This window comes from Notothenia rossii (genome assembly GCF_949606895.1).
Source record: "Notothenia rossii genome assembly, chromosome: 3".
NCBI lineage: Eukaryota > Metazoa > Chordata > Actinopteri > Perciformes > Nototheniidae > Notothenia > Notothenia rossii.
The window spans coordinates 93328728-93353396 of record NC_136901.1 but is presented as its reverse complement, the minus strand read 5'-3'; the positions used below and the strand labels follow the sequence as shown (position 1 = coordinate 93353396).

Sequence of the window (24669 nt, the reverse complement as noted above, 5' to 3'; positions counted from 1 at the left end):
TGAGCATCAAAAGTTGAGCAATGTTCAACTTTTGATGCTCCCAATGCTTTCGAAGCTGGCATCAGCCAATCAAATCCCGTTTATGCAAATCCCGCCAGTACAAGCGCTCGCCAATCAAACCGCGTGCAAGCTGGGAGAGCCAGACCGCAGTTCATTTCCACATATTCCAAACGAGATATTACGGTAGCAAATCACCCGGTTCTTACGACCAGAACTATTTACCGGGATACAAACCGGAGGAACCAGGCATGGAGGGAGGTGGCAGAGACAGTGGGTGAAACTGGTAGGTTTTCGCCTGTTTGGGGAGTTTATATCCAGTTCACTTCGTTTTAACATTGCTATTGCTTTGTATGTCGGGGGCGGGAGATTCATGTGATTGGTTGTTGGTCGCGTTGCTCGCAAAAAATCGGGAAGCTTCAGACACGCACAGCATCAAGATTTTTTTCATGCCTTTGTGTGGACGGGCCGTAACACTGTTATCCGCAAATGAAAGATCACAACCTGTTTTGAAATATACAATATGAATTAGGCTTGGGCGGTATGACGGTATTACGGTATACCAGGGTATTTCGAAATACCGTCGGTATGATTTTCAATACCGTGACGTCACAGACTGTGCGCCAAATCACAGATGCGTTTCATTCTATTACACTGACACTGAGTTTTGATAGGGACGACATTGGTTGTAATGCACAACACGCGCCAGCAGAGGGCAGGGGAGGGCAGTCCGTCTTTCCCGCTCTCAGAGCTCAGCACAGAGCTGAGCTGAGCAAGATGGCGGCAGCATTTGCCGGCCCCGAACTCGGACAACTAGTAAAAAAGAAAAATGTCTCTGCGCCTGTTTGGGACTATTTTTGGGTTTACTCGTCGCCAGTGACTTCATCCAGCACAACGAGAGACAGAGGCACTTCTTTGGGAATGTTTAAGACGGGGTGAGTGAGTGTTGACATTTTTTAATCCTATGCAACTGGTTGATGGTTTTGTAGTGGAGGTCGGACGGTTTTAAAAACGAAAGCATTAACGTGCTAAACATTCACGCGAGTAATCCAATGAATCAAATGGAAATAAGGTTTTTTTTTTTTTTTTTTTTTTTCCATTTTCTTTTTTTTATTAAAGTAAAAAGAACAAAGAACAAAGGGATGTAACATAGATGTACATGGTATGTTGGGACATCAGCATCTGGGTTTCTCGATACAGCAGCAATAACATATTATACATATATACAGAACAGTGAGATCTCAAGAATCAAAATAGCCTAAATAAATAAAACTAACAAAGGTAAATAACACCATCACAAAAAGACAAATCTAGCAATTACTTAAGTCCACGAAATCTGGCCGTGACTGTTGTACATAGGAGACCCATACTGACCACAGCTTAATAAATCTGTCCATTTGTAGGCGAAGTGAAAAGGTAATTTTTTCCATTATGTATACTTCATTAACTATATCCTTCCATTCCTCTATTGTGGGGGAGTCAGGATGCAGCCAGTGCCTCGTGATGGTTTTTTTACAAACAGATATCAGAATACTAAATAAATAATTGTTGAAGTGCCCTGGGTGAAAATCATTTTTCCCTAAAATAAAAATGCAAAACTGGAAAGGTATTTTCACATTAAATATACTTTCCAATATTTTGTGTATCTCTAACCAGAAATGTTTTATGACTGGACAATCCCAGAATATATGCCAGTGATTTGCATCCTGACTCCCACACAGTCTCCAGCACTTTGAATCCTCTCCTGTGAAGTGTGATTTTTGCTTTGGGGTAATAAAGAATCTAATTAGACATTTCCATCCAAATTCTCTCCATGTATGCGAGTTGGTGCATTTCCACTGAAAGATGCAATATTTGTGCCATTCCTCCTTCGAGATCTCAAAATTACCTTCATTTTCCCATTTATTTTTAACATAGTCTGTGGAGTGAGATTTTTTTGCCATGAAGCCTTTATATAGTCTGGATATAATACCTTTGTTTAACTTTGACATATAGGCTCCTAAAATTTCTTTCAGCACTGGGTCATCCATATCTGGTGGGTATTTTTTAATAGTTTGGTCAAAATAATGGCGTAGTTGTAGATACCTATAAAAGTCTTGCTTTTCCAGAGCATATTTTTCTCTTAAAGTTTCGAAATCTTTTAATTGTCCCTTATCCGTTATTTAGTAAAATGTTGTTATTCCTTTGGCTATCCAGTTTTTAAATCTTGAGTCCAACTCATTAGGCTTGAAATCTTGGTCATAGGCGCACCATCTGAGTATTCTTAGTTTATCTAATAATTTATATTCCTGTCTAACAGAGTTCCAAATTTTAAGTTGAAATCTTATCCATGGGTTTTGAGTGCTGTTTATAAATCTTTCTAAATCCTTATTGCCTAATATTGCCTGAATTGGGGGGTCCTTGATCAGTGACAATTCTATATCTTTCCACCTGGCATGGTAGTCTTGATTGCATAAGTTCAACAATGGTCTAATTTGAGCCGAGTAGAAATAATCTTTCAGATGTGGTACCGCCATACCTCCTTCCTCCTTCGGCAGTTGTAACGTTTTGAACCTAACCCTGGGTTTTTTCCCTTGCCAAATGTACCTGGAAATCATTTTATCCCACTCAGAGAATTGCTTTGTGGAGATTTCTGTGGGGAGAGCCTGAAACAAAAAAAGAAGTCGTGGGAGAATGTTCATTTTTACTGATTCAATTCTTTGGGTAAGACTCATGAAAGGGTTGGAGTTCCATCTCTGTATATCTGCATTTATTTTGGTCAAAAGGGGATCATAATTAATCTTTGCCAGTGTGGAGACATCTTTTGGAATCAGCACACCCAGGTATTTCAGTGAAGTCTGGTCCCATTTCAGATTACATTTATCTTGCAGTTGTTTAGGGGGAGTATAGTTTAATGTTAAAATCTGGGTTTTCTGAACGTTTAGTTTATATCCTGCATATTTACCAAAAGTGTCCAATAGCTTAAACAGTTCAGGAAGTGAGCTCGAGGGTTCCCTTAAATATAGCAAAACATCATCTGCGTATAACGCGGTCTTGTGTTGTTCTCCCTTTATGATGATGCCTTTAATGTCATCGGTCTGTCTTATCCATTGGGCAAGGGGTTCAATATAAAGTGCAAAAAGCAATGGCGACATTCCGCAACCTTGTCTTGTGCCTCGTTCTAATTTAATAGTGTCTGATAGGTACCCATTTATTTTTATCCGTGCAGTTGGATTATTGTATAGTGTACTAATTCCTCTAATAAACTCTTCGTGGAATCCAAACCTTTCCAAAACTTTATATAGAAACTTCCAACTCACAGAGTCGAAGGCCTTCTCCGCGTCCAGGCTGACCAATAAGGCTTGTAATTTATGTTCCTGGATATGACTCAATATGTGTAACGAACGTCTAATATTGTCATGGGTCTGTCTCTGTGAGATAAACCCGGTCTGGTCAGTGTGGATAAGCTGGGGAAGAACCTTTTCGACCCTCCTGGCAAGAATTGAGGTGAATAGTTTGTAATCGGTGTTAAGAACTGAGATTGGTCTATATGACCCGCAATCCAGTCTGTCCTTTCCTTCTTTTGGTATAACAGAGATAGTAGCCTCTCTCCACGATGGTGGGATTTTTCCCTCTTTTAAAGCTGTGTTGAATGTCCGGAGGAGGCTCGGTATTAACTCAGACCTAAAGGTTTTATACCATTCGGAAGAAAAACCATCCGGGCCAGGTGATTTGTTTGCTTTTAGTCTAGAGATCGCCATATTCAACTCCTCCTCTGTTATTGCAGTTATTAATTTTGTATTTTGGTCTTCTGACAAGGTAGGTAAGTTGAGAGAATCTAAAAATTGTCTAGTTTGCTCTTCACCCTCCAGGTGTGGCTGTGTATATAATCGTTTGTAATACTTTTGAAAAGTCATTTTTATTTCGTTTTGCTTATATAGAACAGTTTTAGAGTCTGAGTCTCTAATTTTGTAGATCGTGCTATCCGCCTGTTGCTTTTGGAGTTTCCTCGCCAGAAACTTCGCAAATTTTGAACCGGATTCATAATATTTTTGTTTTGTATAGATCAGCTTTTTTTCTATTTCTTGTGCGTACAAAATATTTATCTCATTCCTAACTTCTTTTAGTTTTGAGATGAGAGTTGTATCTGGCTCCTTTTTATGTTTTGTCTCAAGCTCTTTTAATTTTCTGTTTAATTCTGATAATTTTAATTGTCTTTCTTTCTTTTTATACGCACAAAAAGACATAATTTTGCCCCTAAAAACGGCTTTCAGTGCATCCCACACCATTTCTGAGCCGACCTCCCCATTATAATTTTCTTCTATGAACATTTTTATTTCTTCTTTCATTCGTCTATTAAATTGTAAATTGTTTAGAATATTTGAGTTTAACCTCCATAGTGTATTTCCAGGGTTATTACTGATTTGTAACGACAACGACAGTGGAGCGTGATCAGACAAGTCAATATTACCTATCTCACAGTAATGTATCCTATGGCGATCTCTTTTAAAAATGAAAAAGTAATCGATTCTGGTATAGACTGTATGTGGATGAGAATAATGGGTGTAATCCCGACCTGTTGGGTAGAAGTCTCTCCAGAGGTCTATCACACCCAGTTCTGACATGAGAATCTTAAGTTTCTTGTGTAGGGAGGTCTGGGTGGATCCTCTTGAAGAGTCTAGTCTAGGGTTAAGGCGTACATTCCAATCCCCTCCACATACAAGAATACCTGTTGCTTCTGTCATTAGTTCAAACAATTTTCTATAAAAGGTTAGATCACTTCCTGGGGGGGCATAAACATTCAGTAGTGTTATTTGGATCCCTTCTATCTTTCCTGAAATTAATAAATATCTTCCCTCCTTGTCCTTTATTTCTGAGAGATGTTCAAATGAAAGTCTATGAGATAATAAGATGGCTACACCTCTCCTGTGGCCTGTTTTATAAGATGAATAATACACTTTAGAAAAACCCATTCTTTTCAACTTTTCATGTTCGGTAGAGTTAAGGTGCGTTTCCTGTAAAAATACAATGTGTGCATTCTCTTTTTTCATCTTACTCAAAATCTTACTTCTCTTGGTCGGATTTAGAACCCCGTTTACGTTAAATGAAATAATTTTAAAGCTATGGTTATCAGCCATGGTCTCCTATGGGTGTTGCAGTTGTTAAGTTTCTCCCTGAACAGTGACCAGCACTCAGAACATTGTACATCCCTGTAACTCTCGTGAACATCGAGAAATTAACATAGTAATATAACAGTAACAGAATAATATGAACCAGAATGTCATTACATTCCTCAAAGTCTTTTGCTTCCAATATTGAGGCTCGTTCTAGGTGAGCCTTTGAGGGGCTCGAGATGTTAGAGCACCCATAAAGGGAAAGCCTGCTCTTTAATAAGAGTAGGGCCCCTTGAGATGGCTGCATAACGGTCACAGTCATAACTGAAATAACTAAATGTGTCAAAGGTGGAAAATGTCCGTTATTAATATATTGGCATCCCAACAATTTTACATAGTTTAATAATAAGATGTAGGCGTAGTAACACTTCAAAACAAACCAACTTAATCTGTAAGTAAATAGTAGTATAGTAATATAATGTAAACAGGTGGTGACTGGAGTAAATAACAGAAAACCACAGACTTATCTGCATCTCAGTGATTCAAAAAACGCTGTCATTCATCTGCAGAGGATCTCCGTTGGAATCCCTGCAGTTTGTCTTTGTACCGGGACCGGGAGGTTTTCTCTCTGTTATCAGCCTTGTCCGGAGCTCCGGAGCGCCGGCTCCCGGCCACCTGCCAGGTGGACAGGAGTTGAAGCTCCCTCTGGTCCGGGTCGGTCGGGGCAGGTAAGACGGTGACTGGAAGTCCCCGTGAAGCCATGTCTTCTGTCGCCTCTGTTGCGCTCTGATACAGGCGGGTGCCATCACTGTAGAAAACCCGGAGTCTTGCTGGATAGGGCGTCTGGAACTTCAGCTTTCTCTCCTTTAACATTTTCTTCACTTCAGCGTATTCGATGCGCCTTTTAAGGATTGCAGGCGGGTAGTCGTGGTCCACATAGAAGCGGGCATTATTGTAGAAAACCTCTCTTTTCTGCCAGGCTTTGCGGATCACCTCTTCTTTGATCCTGTAGCTCGCGAGCTTGGCAATGATGGACCGGGGCTTCGTCTGCGAGCCGGTGGCTCTTGGTGCCGGCACCCGGTGTGCCATCTCCACTTTGAGTTCCGTATCATGTGGGAAATCCAGCGAGTCCCTCAGCAGATTTTCCAGGAAACCGGGGATGTTGTTACCCTCTGCCTCTTCTGGTATCCCATAAATCCGAATGTTGTCTCTGCGAGCCCGTCCTTCCTGGTCTATCAGTTTAGCCTCCATGTTGATCTGGCGCTGTAAAAGCCGTTTCAGGAGCGTCGTTGCTGCTGTTAGTCCTGATTCTGCTTCGCCAATTCTCCCCTCGGCTTCATCCAGTCTGTTGTTTGTTCTACGTAGCTCTTGTTTTATCTCTGTAAGCTGTTGTTTGTTGTCCCGTCTGAAGTCCTTCAGTTCGTTCAGTATGCTTCGTAAGCTAGCATCAACCGGCCCGTCATCCTCGCTACTGTCCTGGGTCGGAGAGCCAGCGACACTCCGGCGATCTTGCAGTGTCCGTTCATCCATGTTTTCGGTCATAGACATAATTTTCCTACTTCTTGTAGCAACCCTGTCTTCCATCATGTGCAAAAATACACTATTTGATAATATCTCAGTTGTCTTCAGGGTTATTTTAATAAACCGTTGGGGAGCGCGAAAATCAAGCTGCCATCTTGAGCGTGACCCGGAAGTCCCCGGAAATAAGGTTTTTAACACATGCACGGAATAATATTGCCAAACTAGTTAGTGAATATAGCAAACTTTATTCAATAAGTCAAGTATTTACTCCCGGAAAATGTTTATGTATGATGATATATTGTTAACTTAGCTCACAATGGAAACAACGTCGGACATCTACAAACGCGTCCTGTATCCGATCTCAAAATGTGCCATTTGCACAATGTGTCATGTATGCAGCCCTTGTTTTGCACTTGCGCGCATGTCGCGGCACTTTGCGAGCGTGTACCGGCTCGGGCTGCATTTTACACCGAACATATAATATACCGTTCGAAACATCTATTTGCCGCCGAATGCCACCTCGCTCAAGTCGACCCAAGTCATACCGTCATATACCGTATACCACGGTATGATGTCAGCAAGGTATGACGGTATGAAAAAAATGATACCGCCCAAGCCTAATATGAATGCACATTATGGTTAGATAGAGGTTAGAACGTTGTTGTCTACGATTCTTTAATTGTCAGATCAAGTCTGAAATGTGACTTGCATCACAGCAGCTCGTTGTGTAACATCAACATGGACACATAAGACAAACACAATACATGAGGAACAAACATCAGTGCATGACATTAAGGATTTTGGGAGATGGCCCTGTGGGCCATCTAAGCTAATTTACAGATGGCCCTGAGCCCAATAGAGATTGCCCTTAAAAATGCGCGCGGACGAAATGACGCACGAAGGGTTTGGGGGGCCTCCCCCTAGAACATTTAGATTTTTGCAGGTCTTAGATGCTGTCTGGTGCATTCTATGAACTGAATTATAAGATGAACCACCACAATATTACAATTTCAATTGTATTCTTCATTTCACTTGTTTGTGTTTGCTCTCTTGCATGCCCTGCATAGCTATAATAAATACTTAAGTTGTTGGTCAAGACACTTTCCATCTGATGAAGGCAAATGCCTTCCCAGATGTAAAAAAGTAGAAAACATTACATGCAGTTATAACTGCCAAAACAAACATTATTTACGCTATTATGGCCCCTGTTAAAAATGTTTGTAATGTTATCTACTGTAAGTTGGTCGAACGAATGCCTCCTCATCCGGAAGCTGACCGAGCAGACCCGAGCAGCAGCAGTCGAGAGGAGCCGAGCGCATCCACGAAGCACACAAAATGGCGACGTCAGAGTTCCCGTTCTAAATCTAAATCTCTTCGGTCAAAATGTCCGGTCAAAATAATTTCCCTTTAGCGCAATACCGCTTCAGTTGTGCCACTTATGTGACAGACAAGAAGAGTATGTGACAGACAAGAGTAGTCAATTCTAATGTGTAACACTTAATATATTCAAATTTCTTTATTAGGATAAACCCCTTGAGGTGAATCACCTCGTTTTCAAGGGGGTCCCAAGAAAACAAATAACAAACAAGTACAACATACAAACAACATTCACACACATACATCGGAAGAAATAACCAAGAAATTACAAACATTCAGCCTAAGCATACAGCACATGGTAATACATTATAGGCGGTTACATTGAATGCATATCATTGGGTAGAGTAAAGTAGAGTAGCTGTACTATATATACAAAATCATAACAATAAAGACTTAGAAATAAAGACTTAGAAATGGGCAATAGGTGGGTCATCTCATGAGGAGATGGTGAAATAAGATGGAGCCTCAACAACCCTTAAACAATAAATAAAGTACTTCAGGTCATACAAAAACATTCAACCTTGAGGTGAGACGACAATGCACGCTTGAACAAAGTCAGAGTAGGGAGAGATCTGATGGTAGCAGGTAAGTTATTCCAATCAGCAGGAGCTTTAAATTTGAAGGCTCTTTTGCCAATGTCCTTTTTAACTAGAGGAACGGTGAAGAAGAGCTGAGAGGTATGTCTAACTTGGTGGGTTGATGTAAAACGAAAGAGATACTGTTTCAAATATGGGGGATAATTAAAGTTGAAACTTTTATAAATGAACTCAAGCCAGTGCAAATGTCTTCTCAAATCAGGAGAAGGGAGATTGAGGTTTAGGTACAGTGCACAGTGGTGTGTATGGAAATCACAACCGAGAATAAATCTACACATTCTATTGTAAGCAATGTTTAGCGGGGCTAGAACAGATTTCGGAGCATTGAGATAAACAACGTCACAATAGTCTAATAAGGGAAATAGCAGTTGGGTAGCAAGTTTTTTCCTAACTTTTAAGGTAAAACAGTGCCGAGAGCGGTAAAGAGTACCGAGACCAAAGTTTACTTTATGCAGTATATGATCAATATGAGGTTTGAATGAAAGTTTAGAGTCAAGCCATACCCCTAAATATTTAAAACTGTCAACTCTATGCAGAATTGTACCATCATTGCAAGAAATATCACATGAGCCAGTCAAAGATTTGAGTTTGTGTCGGGTACCAAAGATCATAGAGAAGGATTTAGTTTTGTTCAAAAGTAACTTGTTCTGGAATAGCCAGTCTTGCAGGAGGGTGAAATCTGACTGGAGTGAAACTTGAATTTGAGAGAGATTTGGTTTTGATGTGTAAAAAACGGTATCATCTGCATATAGATGAACATTACAGTTTTGAAAAATGGAGGGCAAATTGTTTATATAAATGGTGAAAAGTAGTGGTCCAAGTGTAGAGCCCTGAGGTACTCCACTATGCTGTATAAGGAGATCAGAACTTTTCCCATTCAAAATAACACACTGTTTTCGATTATGTAAATATGAGCTAAACCAAAGTAATGCACTTCTAGAAAGTCCAATAGCATATAATTTATCGAGTAGTAAATAGCGATCAACAACATCAAAAGCTTTGGTAAGATCAATAAAGATGGCACCAGTTAACTTAATGTGGAGAAAGAGATGTCCTGTATGGGTTGATTGTGCGTTGATCTGTTGGTAATGCCTCGGTGTTCCGGTGGGCATGTAAACAAATGCATAATGCTGCGCTATACTTTGTGGCCTCACCCAGTTGCATAGCGACACTTATTGTTTAGGTCACGGTGTCTTTTAATAAGCAGGTAATCATATCATTAGCTAAAACTAGCTGGATCTGATTGATATGGACATAAACGCGAGTGAAGTCTAATCTGACGGGACAGAGAGATCAGCTGCTGCTGACGAGTCGACACGCAGCTCTGCATGATCACATGCAGCGTTGAGCAGACAAAACACACACTTCAGGTTAGAATATCACACGTAGCTATTTTAATTACCTCTCAAACTACCGTAACTAGTTATAGATATGTTTAGTTTCACTGTCGGGTCACTCATTACTGGATCCGCGAGCTGCATTATACTGGCATAATAGATTGCCCGATCGGGCAACCAGCAGGTGAGGCTTCATGGCCCGAGCTAAATACTAGATGGCCCCGGGCCATCGGGCAGTCCTTAATGTCGAGCACTGAACATGTAACATAACAGCAAGATCAGTGAGAGCTGCTCAAAGAGCCTTCAGCGTGCATCTGATCTGGATTCAGCTCTGTGTTTACTGAGAGGACTGACTGGAGCACAAAGGATGCTTCAGGCTGACTTTAGTGAATCTCCATTAGATGGTAGCACTTCAGATTCTCTGTTTGAGCATGCTTTGGGTCCCAGATGATGCTGTTGGACAGCCTCTCAGGTTATGATGGAGTCAGAAAGTCTCTGACAGGGTGACCAACAATCTTTGAGCAGATTTCTAACAGGTGGAGCAGTTTTGCCGAAGTAACAGCATGCTGATACCGGTTAGTAAAAACCATGAATTAATGCTTTGACAAGTCTGCAGACAGACGGCAGGCGAAAAACCTTTTTAAAATGTGTGTTTTCTGAATGGATATCGGCTAAGCTAACGTTGTATATGCTCCGACCGTCCACACTCACAACAACGGCCTATACAGACATAAATAAACCAGCGACTGTATTCGCCATGACACAGACAGTCTGTGGTTTGTACGTGTGTAGTTTCTGAACAGATATGAGGAGCTCTGAGGCCTAACAGCTAACGGCTGATGTTGGTTTTGTGGTTCACATTGAAGATGACGTCAAGGCTCTGCCTACACTGCGTTACTATAGTTACTGCCCCAGTTTCTAAACTGTATTGGAAACGCAGGATAAAGTGAGCCTGGCCTACCAAGGCCTACCTATACCGTACTAAGCAGTGCGAGGCCCTGCCGTGGAAATGCGCCATACGTGGATGTCATTGAAGACCTTTACAAGAGCAGTCTCAGTGCTGTGGTTTGGACGAAAGCCTGACTGGAACACATCCAAACAGCTATTTAAATGCAAGAAGTTACTCAACTGTTGAAAAACAACTTTTTCAATGATTTTACCTAGAAATGGGAGGTTTGATATGGGCCTGTAATTGTTCATTACTGAAGCATCTAGATTATTCTTTTTTAAAAGCGGTTTAATGACTGCAGTTTTCAGAGCCTGTGGAAAAACACCTGAGTGAAGACGAGACTTGTTTACTATGTGAAGTAGATCTGAGGCCATGCAAGGAAAAACATCTTGGAAAAATCCTGTTGGAATAATATCAAGGCAGCAGGAGGAGGATTTTAGAAGTTGTATAATGACCTCTACACTCAAAGAAATGAAATGTTAGATTTACTTAATCCAGTTATGTCAACCGGTTGCACGTAACAAGGCTAAGTAAATAGGATTCAGACTAGTAAACTAATATTTACTTCTTGCATTTAAGTAAATCTTACCTAAGCATCTTAATTAAATTCTACATCATACAGTTATGTTGTATTTGCTTAACACAGTTATGTTGAATTTACTTAACTTGTTGTTTTTACTTAACCCAATTATGTTGTATTTACTTAAAGTGTGCACTGATTTACCTAACACAGTTAGGTTGTAATTACTTAACACAAATTAGTTCCATTTATGTTGTAGGATTGTGTTATTTGCACTCAATATACTTTAATCCAAATTGCTCTATCAATATAAGTAATTCAAATGACTACAACTCAGTAATTTGTTTTCCCCTCGCTTTATTTAAAATGTTCATTTTAGACAAAGTGCAGTAGTGTACACTTATAACATTGCATTTTGCAAACAACCATCTGAATTGTGACAACAATTCAAGAACAAAAAAACTCTTAACTAGACCCTCCAGAAAAACGCGATTCTGCGATCGCAGAATTTACCGCATAATCAGCAAAATGGCGCAGATTTTTAAAAGGCCGCATATTTATCAAAAGGCCGCATAATCCCCGCATTTTTCCACACAAAGTTGAGGGGAAAAAAAGTTGACTCGTCTTGACGTGACGTCATCAGCTCGCGCATCACAGAATGTAAACAACACTGTATAGAGTGAACGTGTGGAGCTCACACGATAGAGAAAACACCAAGATGAAAAAATCTAATCCATCTCATTTACCGACGAACATTTCTACTAAAGACCGGGCAAAAAGTGGGGGGAAACTATTCTGCACCCCGTGCAACTGTGTGTTGGAGCATAAGAGAAAATCGACGGGGACGACCCACTTTGATTCATGCAAACATTCTAAAATGCTTTCTGCTGCTGCGGACAAGAAAGCCATTCAACTCCCGTTCACCGAGGCACCAACCTCCAAAACCCTTTCGAGTGCTACAAGAAACGAAGTGAGTAGCCTACAAGATTGAAGCTGGTCAGATAACGAACGAGTAAATGAAAACAGAATGAGGCGTGTGTGCGTGTGCGTGTGCGTGTGCGTGCGCGTGCGTGTGCGCGCGTGTGTGTGTGTGTGTGGGGTTAAAACGTAGCAGCCTGCGGTCGCTCGTTAGCTGTTCTAATGAAGGTAAACACAGTGAAGCTCTTTGCAGCTGGTGCTGCTCTTCTGAGATTCTGCTGAGTTACACGTTACTGCCTCCTGGTGCTGCAGAGATTTCATGAAGTGAAGGAGGTTTTTCTTCTATAAAACAGCTGTGGGCAGCAGATACTGAGTCACAGACATGAATACATAGTAGTGCTGGGGGAAACGATTATTTTGAAAACGATTAATCGGGCGATTATTTCATCAATTAGTTGACTAATCTAACGATTATTTTTCTGTTGTTCGATTTATAAAAAACATGTGTCTCATAAATACCAAAAAACATTACTTCATTCATGACAACTGCGCACCAGCTTACGTGCAGCCCTGGCCTGGACATTGCTTGGCTCCGTTAGTTGACATAATAGTAGTAGTCTAATGTTATGTTTGACTCGTAAACGACCACAACATGAGTTAGCTCTCTGTGCAGTTTGTTCGTTGCGGGTTAGTAGCGGCTAGATAGTGGTGTTCTGCAGACGTAAACTAGCTACCATTCCAGCCAACATTAAATGCTGACAAACGTTAACTAACACACAGCTGGCGCCGCTAGCAAGGTAGCTAACATTAACTACTAACCAACCAAGCACGAACAAACCGCACAGAGAGCTATAAGATAGTTAGCACTACCGAAGTGCACAGAGCTCAAGCTGCACAACACACTAGGGCTGATTTATGAATATGCTTTTATTTTGAAGGAGAGGTAGCGCTGTTGACAGGAAGTTGTTGTTGCTATGGAAACAACGTGACAGAGATTAACGGAGAAAAGTAATATCTACATATAAAGACGGAGAAAGTAAACGATAAAGTTTATGGTTAAGTGTTAGCACCCCCCGAACAAGCTCTTACGTTGATATTGGAGATGTCAATCAATTCAATTTGAAAGACCTAGGGCGAGATGTTTTTGTTTGGGCGCTTTTTACAGGGCTTCGTGCGCAATCCTGTGAGGAGGAGGTGGTAGCCGTTTCATTCTCCATATAGTTGGGTCTAGAACCTCAATTCCGTGACCATTCTTCTGCTAAGATGTTTTGACACTTGATTTGACATCATTGGACCTTTTATAAAAAATATAGACCCAAGGTCCCTCCCAAAAATCCCGGCAATTTTTGCTAGCGGGCCAAATCCAAGATGACTGCTCGCGCCATCTTAAAAAATTAACTTTTGAACCAGAGCGCCTAGAGTCATGTGTAAATGCACTTTTTGGGGTAAGTCGACCACAAGGATTCCATTTCTGACATCAGTTTGGCGCTATGACATCGTTCGGACCCACAAATCCAAGATGGCCGCCACCCGGTCGAGAAATTACACACGTTTTGAGTACTGACCGACTTATAAGCAAATAATCTGCATATTAATATTTTACCATGAAATAAGAATGTATGACAAGATATACAACTACTTAACCTTCAAATAAAATACTTTTATTAGCTGTAACTTGACTAGTTAGCAAATGAGAACACTTCAAACAACATGTAATAACGCAAAAATGCTGCCTCGAGAAATGGCAAGTTTTGAACAATAACACAAATGAAACACAATTCTGCTTTTTTTTTAATTTATCAATATGACACTGAGAGTCCGTATCAGTCTGAATCAGAGCACCCTGCCTCGCTACATTCTGAATCCTCCGATTCCGATGAATCGCCTCTCTGGACAGCAGCAACTCGATTTTCGTCATCATCATCGCTCTCATCTTCCTCATCTTCCTGTCCCTCTTCAGTTGGCCTTGGTGCAGGTAGATGCATCGGGAGTGCGGGTCGCGTGTGACGTACAGGGCGACAGCAACCACCAACCAGCTCCCAACCATGTCCGATTGGTGAGGGATGGTGCTTTAGCGATGGATGGCGCACCAGATACGCCAGGTAGTTGGCACGGAGGCAATGTTGACGCAAGCTGTCGGCATCCGGAGGGAGACGGATGAAGGATTTCTTTTTGATGGTCCTCCATTTAGCAGCACAGGCCTCAGCCATGGTTTCCTTCTTCCTCTTGATACAGAGCATACCTGGCAGCTGCTGTTAGATAAGTGCTGCCGCAACATATACATCAGTATCAGTGGCATCGATGACAACTGGACCACTGTAGCCTGACTCGCGCAAAACTACATAGGTGGAGAACAGGACAGTGTCAGCCTCAGACTGGTCAAAGCTGTAGTTCTGCATCGGTTGTTGGGTTGATAAGTTGGTACAGTGGGAGCCGACAGAGTAGACAATCTCCACATCAACACTCTGTGCAAGATCGGTCAGGTAGCTGCATATCATTTTCTGCAGCCGCCCCTTGTTGCTGGAGCTACACAGCAGCGTCTTGAACATTCTGGCAGTGGGGAATGCGTCACCCAATTTCATGTAGGTGTTGGGCACATGTGTGTTTCCCTGTACCCTCAGGTCTCGCTCGTCATCCTTCGTTGAGTATGCTGTGTCGTACGGGTCGTTCACACATATGATACGGTGAGCATTATGATGGCGTGCAAGGATAATAGATGATAGCTTGTGGACATAGTCCGACCACTTGTATGGGTTGCCATCTTGCGTCCGCCGATCCTCTGCTGATGGAGTTGCCATCCTCCAGATCATGCCCATGTCCACAAGAGCGATGTATGATTCCTGCAGATCTACAGATTCCAGAGAGAGCTTCTGCACGAGCATGCTCTTCTGTGTCTTTCTGAAGGTGCCGTTGGAGTTAAATAATGGCACACACTCCTCGACAATACGATGTTCGAGCAACTCGGGGAGGTTCACAAGTTGACTGCCCTCAACCAGGTTTATCATTGCCTTGAGGGCGCTTCGCTCCATTTCTGCAGCTTTCGCCTTGAGTTCATCTGATGGCTTCTCCTTGCTTAACGCCTTCGCAAACGTCAATCGTTTGCACAGAGGGACGGGTGCATGAAGAGAGGTATTCTTATTGAATACCCGTTCTTCCAAAAAGTGGGTCAATTTCTTCTCCCCTGCGGCATGGGCTGAGTTGAAGTCTGCAACGAGCTCATCAGAGGCGGGCATGGCCGACTGCAAGGTACGGAGGGTGGTTGAGGCCGTATCGAACGGGAAGGTGTCAAACTCATGCATGCATTCAACCAGGTCTTGCACACACTGCTCATCTTCTCGCATCCGTTTGGGGCCGCATTCCGTGTGCTTCCTCTTTGTCTTTTTTCGGTTTGCAAGGGCATTGTGAGCTGCCCGGATCTGGGCCACATTGTTCACATTTCTGGAGTGCACCAGCAGCTGCTTCTCATTCTGTAGGATAGAGAGCCAACCAGACTTCATTTTGCTACCCTTGTTCATGGTGCATTCGATCCACATGTCCCAGGCCATGTTGGAATAGGGGTTGCCTGTGATGGACTGGGTGAAGTCAGTACGAAGGAACGCAACCTGATCTGCAGGGAGAGCTGTCAACATCGCCCAAAAGTCTGGCAGCCACTTCCCATATCTATTGTTGTCGTAAGCTACCATCCATGGCAGCATCGCACGCAGAGAGCTCACATACTCATCCCAGTTGCATATATGGACCGCATGTACATTCTGCATGAGCGCGTCTGTCATGGACAGGAAATCCCTCCAGTAGTTTGCCATGTCACTGGCCTCAACGTGGGTGAACATGTTGGTGACAAGGCTCTTGAGGTCAGCATCATTCTCTAGTGCCACATGAGCATCAGCGCGGGATTCCTCGGATTGACTCGTATCTCTCAGAATGTCAAGGTTCTCCCTCGTCTCATCAGCCAGGTCGGGCCCGAGGTTCTCCTTCATCAGCTGACACATAAGGGCCTCGTACATGAGTCGCAAGCAGCGTAGCCCCCTCTTATAATGTTTGCCTTTCAGTGCACGATCGACGGAGCCATCGGCAATAACTCCAGCCGCGACAAGTACTTCACCTAGTTCACTACCTTTGTACCGCTTGTAGATGGCACTCATCATCACACACTGTGTATGGAAGGGACCAAGAAAAGGTACAATGGCACTGGATTTGCTTGGGTTTTCGGCCTTGAGCAGGGTGATGAGGACATACACGGGATGATCTCCAACTAAGAAGGCAAAGGGCATGTGCTTAGTTGCGATGATGGTAACCAGCTTGTCCATGACGTCCTTCACAACTGACTTGTCGGGCGGTTGATTGTAAGATGTATGAAAATAAGCCTTGCTTTTGTCCTGCCACATATTCAATCCAGCGTGAAACCCGTTGTACGAAGGGATATTCTGTTCGGCTGCAACAGGGCGGTCACCATTCACATCAGCACGTGCAAGGGCATGAATAATGCTTCGCTGGCGCTGAGGCTCAGTACTCGATGAGACAGTAGTAGGCTTATGACGGATCGGAGGCTCGCCACGCTTGACGGTCCTATATGGCATAACCGTTTGCATCTCAGAGGCCTTCTCAGTCAGCACGTCCGAGACAGTCTTGGCATGTTTGATCCGCGGTTGCTCATCCTGGGTGTTTGCCTCATGCTTATGTACAAGACGTTCTTCGCGTTGCAGAAACATCCAATTACAGCGGTGTGAAGTACCTCCTCCTGTCAATGTATCGTTCCGAAAATCGTCATTGTCGATGATACTGATGCTTGGTTCCCCTTCAGCGATCTCTGCCGGACAGACCGAGCACCGCTCAAGGTCATGCATTGTCCTAACATCACGTAGCAGAAGCACGTTCGGGTAACTGATCCCCATGCCCAGCTTGTAGTACGAATCAACAAGCTCCTTGCTACGAGTCAATCCGTGAAGGTTGACGGTGGCATTGATGGCGGTAGTGGTGGGTCGCTTTATAATGTACTGTGTGATGAGAGAGGTGAGAGAAAGTGTGCTTGGAAACAGATCTACCCCATGCTTCCCCTGCAAAGCCGATAGCAACTGCAAAACGAGAGGCGGGAGTTCCTCCTCCTCCTCTAGCTCCTCGACTCGTGGAGGCCATGGGACGAGTTTGATGGACTTGACATCATCTCTGAGCCGCGCAGCCACATTTTGCACCAGTTGCTCACTGCTGACACCAATAGAGGAGATTGCTGCTTCGACATATGAACCGCTCCCAGACGTGTCATAGACTAGGTCGCTCTGGTTTCTTTGAGGGCGAGAGTGGAAGCCGATCTTGTCCTTAAACTCCCGGGTCAGGATATCTTTGATGTAGGATGACTTGACTCCAGATGTTGGGAATCCATACCGAGAAACGATAGAGCTGTAATCTCTGAGGAGGCTCTGCAGTGACCTTAGTTCATGTTCATCAAAGATAACTGTTCTGATGTTATCAAAGAAAATTGTCTGAGCTTCACGGAGAGTGACATTGTGCATGTGGGGAAGTTTGTCATCTTCACTCATTCTCTGGTAGTTACGAACATATTTAAACCAGCATTTGTGATGATATCTGATCTCAAGTGCATACGGCTGATCAGCTGCATAATTGATCAGACAGTTGATTCTGTCGCGCATTAGTTCATCTTCCAGAGCCACCGTATGGCTCTTGAACGCTGCCCATGCATGATCGTACGAAATCAGGACCAACTTTGATTCTGGATGTTTTGCCGACTCCGTCTTACAACACCACACACATTTATTTTTATCGTGTATCAGCCCTAGACTAGATCGCAGCCGCTTGAAAGATGGAGTTGCAGCTGTGGAACTAATGTCAGACGTAGACGAAGACTGAGCTTGGCATTCATCGACAACTCGTTTTTTCTGTCTGTTGTTGGCCTGTTCCAGTTTTGTGGGATTGCATAAGGTCAACCTACATGTATCATGGACACAGTGTCCGACGGGACCTGTATCCCAGTCGATGGATGTATGGACGTCTCCGAACTTGTCAAGACCGCTCCATAACTCTGTATTGTTCTTTAGAGTGTCCCATTTTTCAATTGAGGTAATGGCATCGGTGGCTTTGCTGCAAACCCTTCCACACTGCAGGATACACGGAATGTTGGACATTGTCACAAGCTATGATCCATATCGTGCGGCATACTCATGAATCCCTATAAGAAACACAAGTAGGCCTACGTATTAGATATTGATATGGGGGCAGATAAGAAATTAAGAATAATTTCCATTTGTTAAATGTAGCTATTATTTAGTTAGTAAGCATTTGGACAGCCTGACAGGTCTGATTCAACTAATCAAGAGCTATGACTATCTTATTAGAACAGTTGAATCAGGTGTGTTAGTTCTGGGTTGGAACGAAAACATTCAACAGGACTGGAGTTGAGAACCACTGAGCTAGTTAGCTAACGTTAGCGCACATTATGACAGGGTTGAATTTGGCAAATGTTTGACTCGGATAGTCAATCTGCTTTCTGAGGTAAACTTAACGTGTAGCTCGCTACACCAAAACTAACATTGTTATTATTACTAATATTTCTATTTCATGACACAACAAAAATAGCCTTATGACAGTTTCTACTGAATGGTAATAACAAACGCTGGCTAGCTAACGTTGGCTTGGCTAACTAGCAAGATTACATGATCCATTCGCTAATGTTGACAATACAATCAAAATGGCATAGCCTACCTTTCAACTTGGCACGTTTCTCTTCTTCTTCTTTTCTTCTGTTTTTATACTGCGCCCCGATGGCTTTTGCCTCTTCACAGTTCTCTAACGTTAGTCTTTCTTTCCTCAACGCTCAATTTTAAAAACACTTGACAGATACCCATCAATGCACAGCGCTCTAGCATGTTCTGACTGTGAACACTTAAAGCTGAGGCTCTCGACCGACCATTTTAGATTTTTGGCTCATTTTCCCTTATGTTAGATTATTTTTTTTTTTTTTTAAATAATGGTTGCAGATATAGAGCCAAAACTGCGCCAAGCAAACTTTTTTTTTAATTTTTTTTTATTTGTGGCGCCCCCCTCTGGGTGGCGCTCTAGGCAAACGCCTATATCGCCTGTAGGAAGCTCCGCCCCCATATATAGTACATATATATACTTCAGTTTATAACAGTGAGTGCTTGTTCTACTGCCGTGACCGGTACCTCGTGATCCTGCATGTTCCCGTTCAAAACGTGTATATTTTCTCGACCGGATGGTGGCCATCTTGGATTTGTGGGTCCGAACGATGTCATCGCACCAAACTGATGTCAGAAATTGAATCCTTGTGGCCGACTTACCCCAAAAAGTGCATTTACACATGACTCTAGGCGCTCTGGTTCAAAAGTTAATTTTTTAAGATGGCGCGAGCAGCCATCTTGGATTTGGCCCTCTAGCAAAAATTGCCGGGATTTTTGGGAGGGACCTTGGGTCTATATTTTTTATAAAAGGTCCAATGATGTCAAATCAAGTGTCAAAACATCTTAGCAGAAGAATGGTCACGGAATTGAGGTTCTAGTTAAAGTGCGATTGCGAACTGCTTGTTGTTGTTTTGGGTGACCCACGTGTGTGTGGCGATGCGTCGACGAGGAAATATGTCGTCGACGATATTTTGAAGTCGACGCATCGCTACAGCACTAATACATAGGTCAAGGCAGACTGGTTCACAGACTCTCCTGTTTTGCCGATCCGGTGCTTGAACAAATAACTCTAGACCCCTGGCTGAAATGTCCCTAAAAGGAAGTCCGAGTTTGAAATATATCTCAAATAATGTATGTATTTCCCCACATAAACATAACAGTCTGCAATGAAACGGCTGTCTCCTGTGCGCTCCACTTCCTACTTTCTCCTGCGAACGAGACTTTTTTTTTTTCATTGCCCTCTAGGGGCTTAGTACAATGCAAATATTTCATTTTAAAAAGTAAAGTCCTTTCGAGTCATCTGTCTCAAGCCTAAGTCAAGTCTCAAGTCATGAATTCAAAGTCAAGTCGAGTCTTTTATCAATGTTAGTCAAGCAAGTCTCAAGTCAAAAAATACATTCATGTGAGTCGAGTCCCCCACCTCTGGTATATACTTTGGTTAGAATATTGCTATATTACTGTATCAAATATAATAAACAAACAGTTGATAAGTAGTATTTTCTTAACTCAAGGTTTATATTAAGTGAGTTTTTATTGTGTTAACTTGTCTATTTATGCTTTTTAGATTGACTTTCTCTCTTTCTCTGTCCGTCTGTTCTAGAAACCGAAAGGAAGAGAGAGACGTCACAACTGTCAGCAATGTGACAAATCCTTTATAACATCTGAAAATTTAAAGAGCCACCTTTGTATTCACACGGGAGAAAAACCGTATAGCTGTGAAGAGTGTGGGAAAACTTTCACTACATCAGGTGCTCTCAAATCACATCAACGTATTCACACTGGAGAAAAACCGTACAGCTGTGAAGAGTGTGGGAAAACTTTCACTACATCAAGTGCTCTCAAAACACATCAACGTATTCATACTGGAGAAAAACCGTACTGGTGTGAAGAGTGTGGGACAACTTTCACTCAATCAAGTGCTCTCAAAAAACATCACCGTATTCATACTGGAGAAAAACCTTACAGGTGTGAAGAGTGTGGGACAACTTTCACTACATCAAGTGCTATCGCATTACATCGCCGTATTCATACTGGAGAAAAACCTTACAGGTGTGAAGAGTGTGGGACAACTTTCACTACATCAGGTGCTCTCACATTACATCGCCGTATTCATACTGGAGAAAAACCGTACTGGTGTGAAGAATGTGGGAAAACGTTCACTACATCAGGTAGCCTCAAAACACATCAACGTATTCATACTGGAGAAAAACCTTACAGCTGTGAAGAGTGTGGGAAAACTTTCAATACATCAAGTTATCTCAGAAAACATCACCGTATTCATACTGGAGAAAAACCATACTGGTGTGAAGAGTGTGGGAAAACTTTCACTACATCAGGTGCTCTCAAAGCACATCAACGTATTCATACTGGAGAAAAACCGTACAGCTGTGAAGAGTGTGGGTCAACTTTCACCAGATCAGATGCTCTCAAATCACATCAACGTATTCACACTGGAGAAAAACCTTACAGCTGTGAAGAGTGTGGGACAAATTTCACCAGATCAGATACTCTCAAATCACATCTTCGTGTTCACACACTCTTAAAACCATAGTGGTGTTAAGAGTGTGGGAAAACTTTTTCTTAATGTTTTCACCTTAAAGTCCATGAACGAGTTTCACTGTTCATTAATCTTCCGAGTAGTTTCTCCAATAATCTGTTTGTTCAATAAAATGTTGTGACTTTAAACTTTGATAGTTCCTGTTGAGTTAGCAGTCTGTTTTGGTCTAAAAGAACCAATGATTCATGTATCTAGAACATATTTACGATGTTTTCAGTTTGATCCTATTCTCTTGTTAAAATGATCAGACTACCAAAAATAAAATGGCCTTAGAAACAGACTCGCAACCCTGCATATCTGTTGTGTTTGCAGCATATTATAATCATATCATTCCCTTATTTTCAAATACCACAGGAGGTGTATTGCTGTTACGTTCCCTATTGGGCTAGGGGAACCAAAAGGGAAACAACACGACCAGAGTGGAATTGGTATAATTATAAGTGTTTATTTTAAACAGCTGGTCAAACAAAATGGCAGGCATGCAGCCTGTAACAAACAAAGAAGGCCAAAAGGGCACAGGTAGATAAATACCCAACAAAAGGAGGGCTCTAAAAAGGAGTCTAGTTGCATACAATGGAATAAACACTATTACACCAAATACGAAATGAAGCAAAACCTTACTTTAAAAGTGGTACAAACTAATAACGGAACTGAACAAACACAGCGTTACCAAACAACAATCCAACTGATGCTACGCTAACCAAAGCAAAGCTAATCTCGTACAAGTTAACCACAGTTTACAGATTTAGTACCCAAACGAAGCGAGAGGCGTCTGTTCCTCAACAGAGCCTCCAGAGTGTCAGTTGTCCCCAGCATTTGTAGTCCTCCCCAGCAGGTGTGCTCCGGCTGTGCACTTCGATTGGATGACGTCAATCCAATCCCCATCTTCAGAGGTGGACCAGGAGATGACAGCCAATGACGTCGGGGCAACCACACAGCTCATTTACATATCACACACATGCACACAGCTGCAAACAATCCCAGAATGATTAACGAGCAGACAGAAACAGCAGCCGTAACAATTGCCAAATCAAATAAAATCAAAGTTTATTTATAAAGCACATTTAAAAGCGATTTTTGGTCGGGCCAAAGTGCTATACATGTAATAAATACTACAATCACATAAAAACACATTACTACAATCACAATAAATTACAACAGATATGTAAAAAACACAGGGAAAAGTCAGGAGTCGTGCTCGGCTCTGACTAAAAGGCCAGGGAGAAGAAGTGTGTTTTAAGAGTAGATTAAAAAAAACTAGGGTCTGGGCCGACCTCACATGGAGGGGCAGAGTGTTCCAGAGCCTAGGACCAGCTGCTGTGAATGCTCGGTGCCCTCGGGTTTTGAGCCTGGTCTTGGGCACTATCAGCAGCAGCTGGTCAGCAGACCTTAAAGCTCTGGCTGGGGTGTAGCGCTGGAGGAGTTCAGCTGTATAGGCTGGAGCCAGCCCATTTAGTGCTTTAAAAACAAATAAAAGGAGTTTTAAAATCAATTCTGAACCGAATTGGAAGCCATTGCAGTGAGACCAGAATTAGGATGATGTGGTCACGCTTTTTGTGGCCAGTCAGAAAACGTGCAGCTGCGTTCTGCACTAGCTGCAAGCGTCTTATTTACGCCTGGTCCATACCCATGTACAGAGCGTTGCAGTAGTCCAACCTCGAGGTAACAAAGGCGTTAATAACCCTTTCCAGGTCTTTAAAAGATAAAAACGACTTGGTCTTGGCCAATAGTCGTATTTCAAAAAAGCAGGTTTTGAATACGCTGCTGAACTGCTTATCGAATATAAAAGGGCTATTGAAGGTCACTCCAAGGTTCGTGACAGAGGGGAGGATATTATTTTCGAGGGAGCCCAGAATATCAACCTGGGAGGCTGGAGGTTGGTGTCCAAAAAAGATAACCTCAATCTTGCCCTCATTGAGGTTGAGGAAACGTTGGCTCAGCCAGGATTTGATCTCTGCTAAGCAGTCCATCAATAGCTGTAATGAGTTGACATTGGAATTGAGTGGCAGATAGATCCGTACATTGTCGGCGTAGCAGTGGAAGGGGATATTGTGGTTTGTGAGAATTGAACCTATGTACAGTAGAAAAAGGATGGGGCCCTGAATCGAGCCTTGGGGAACCCCACAAGTAAGAGGGGCTTTGGCAGAGGAGAAAGCATCTAGCTGCACTGAGAAGCTACGGTCTGGCAGGTAGGACCTGAAGCATGCAAGGGCAGAGCCTGTGATGCCAGAGGACTTTTCAAGCCGTGACAACAGGATGCTATGGTCCACAGTGTCGAAGGCAGCAGTCAGGTCTAACAGCACCAGGACAGCTAGGCTACCTTAGTCGGCGGCTAGGAGAAATGTGCTCTGTTTTGGCTGCTTTGACTGCCGTCTGGTAGTCGGAAAGGCAAGCACGAAGGATTTCTAAGGAGACATGGAGTTTATCCTCTTTCCATTTTCTCTCTGCACGCCTGCAAGCGCGTCTGAGTGTGTGTGTGTGTGTGTCGAGTATGTATCTGAACGAAAAGTACTACAATTACCTCAAAATGTACACAGATGGTTCTAAGAACAAGGAAGAGTGTGTTGGAGTTGGCATATACATCCCAGACTTTAAAATATCGATCTCAAAAAGAGCGTCTGATCAATTATCAGTGTATACAGCAGAAATGCTTGCTGTAATAATAGGATTGCAGTGGGTGGAAGAGGTCCGACCAGATAGGGTGGTGATATGCACATATTCATTGCCCATATTAAAAAGCATACAGTCAACAACAACTACCAGAGAAGACATTCTCATAGAACTGAACCACAGCCTGTCAAGACTTCACAGAGGCGGCATAGATCTGCAGTTCTGCTGGGTGCCTGCTCATGAGGGGGGGAAAGGGAACGAGTGCGCATGACGGGGTGAAAGGGAACGAGTGCGCATGAGGGGGTGAAAGGGAACGAGTGCGCATGAGGGGGTGAAAGGGAACGAGTGCGCATGAGGGGGTGAAAGGGAACGAGTGCGCATAAGGGGGAGAAAGGGAATGAGTGCGCATGAGGGGGAGAAAGGGAACAAGTGTGCTGATAAATGAGCAAAAAGTGCACTACAAAAGGAAATAACTTTACCAGTTCAACTTGGAGAAGGAGAAGGAAAAGCAGTAATTAATAAGAAAGGGATGGAGATCTGGCAG

At 42.8% G+C, this 24669-nt stretch overlaps 1 protein-coding gene across 3 annotated transcripts in view; it reads left to right on the top strand.

Moving 5' to 3' along the window:
* Positions 1-21643, top strand: part of LOC307032714 (uncharacterized protein) — a 43514-nt gene extending 21871 nt beyond the window's left edge. For 2 of the 3 annotated variants that reach the window (XM_079670887.1, XM_079670888.1), the window contains one exon: positions 20559-21643. In XM_079670887.1, the coding sequence (XP_079527013.1) occupies positions 20559-21509 (951 nt within the window). In that variant the 3' untranslated portion in view covers positions 21510-21643. The remainder of the gene's footprint in view (positions 1-20558) is intronic. The other variant, XM_079670886.1, reaches the window with a different exon arrangement.
* Positions 21644-24669: the final 3026 nt, after the last annotated feature.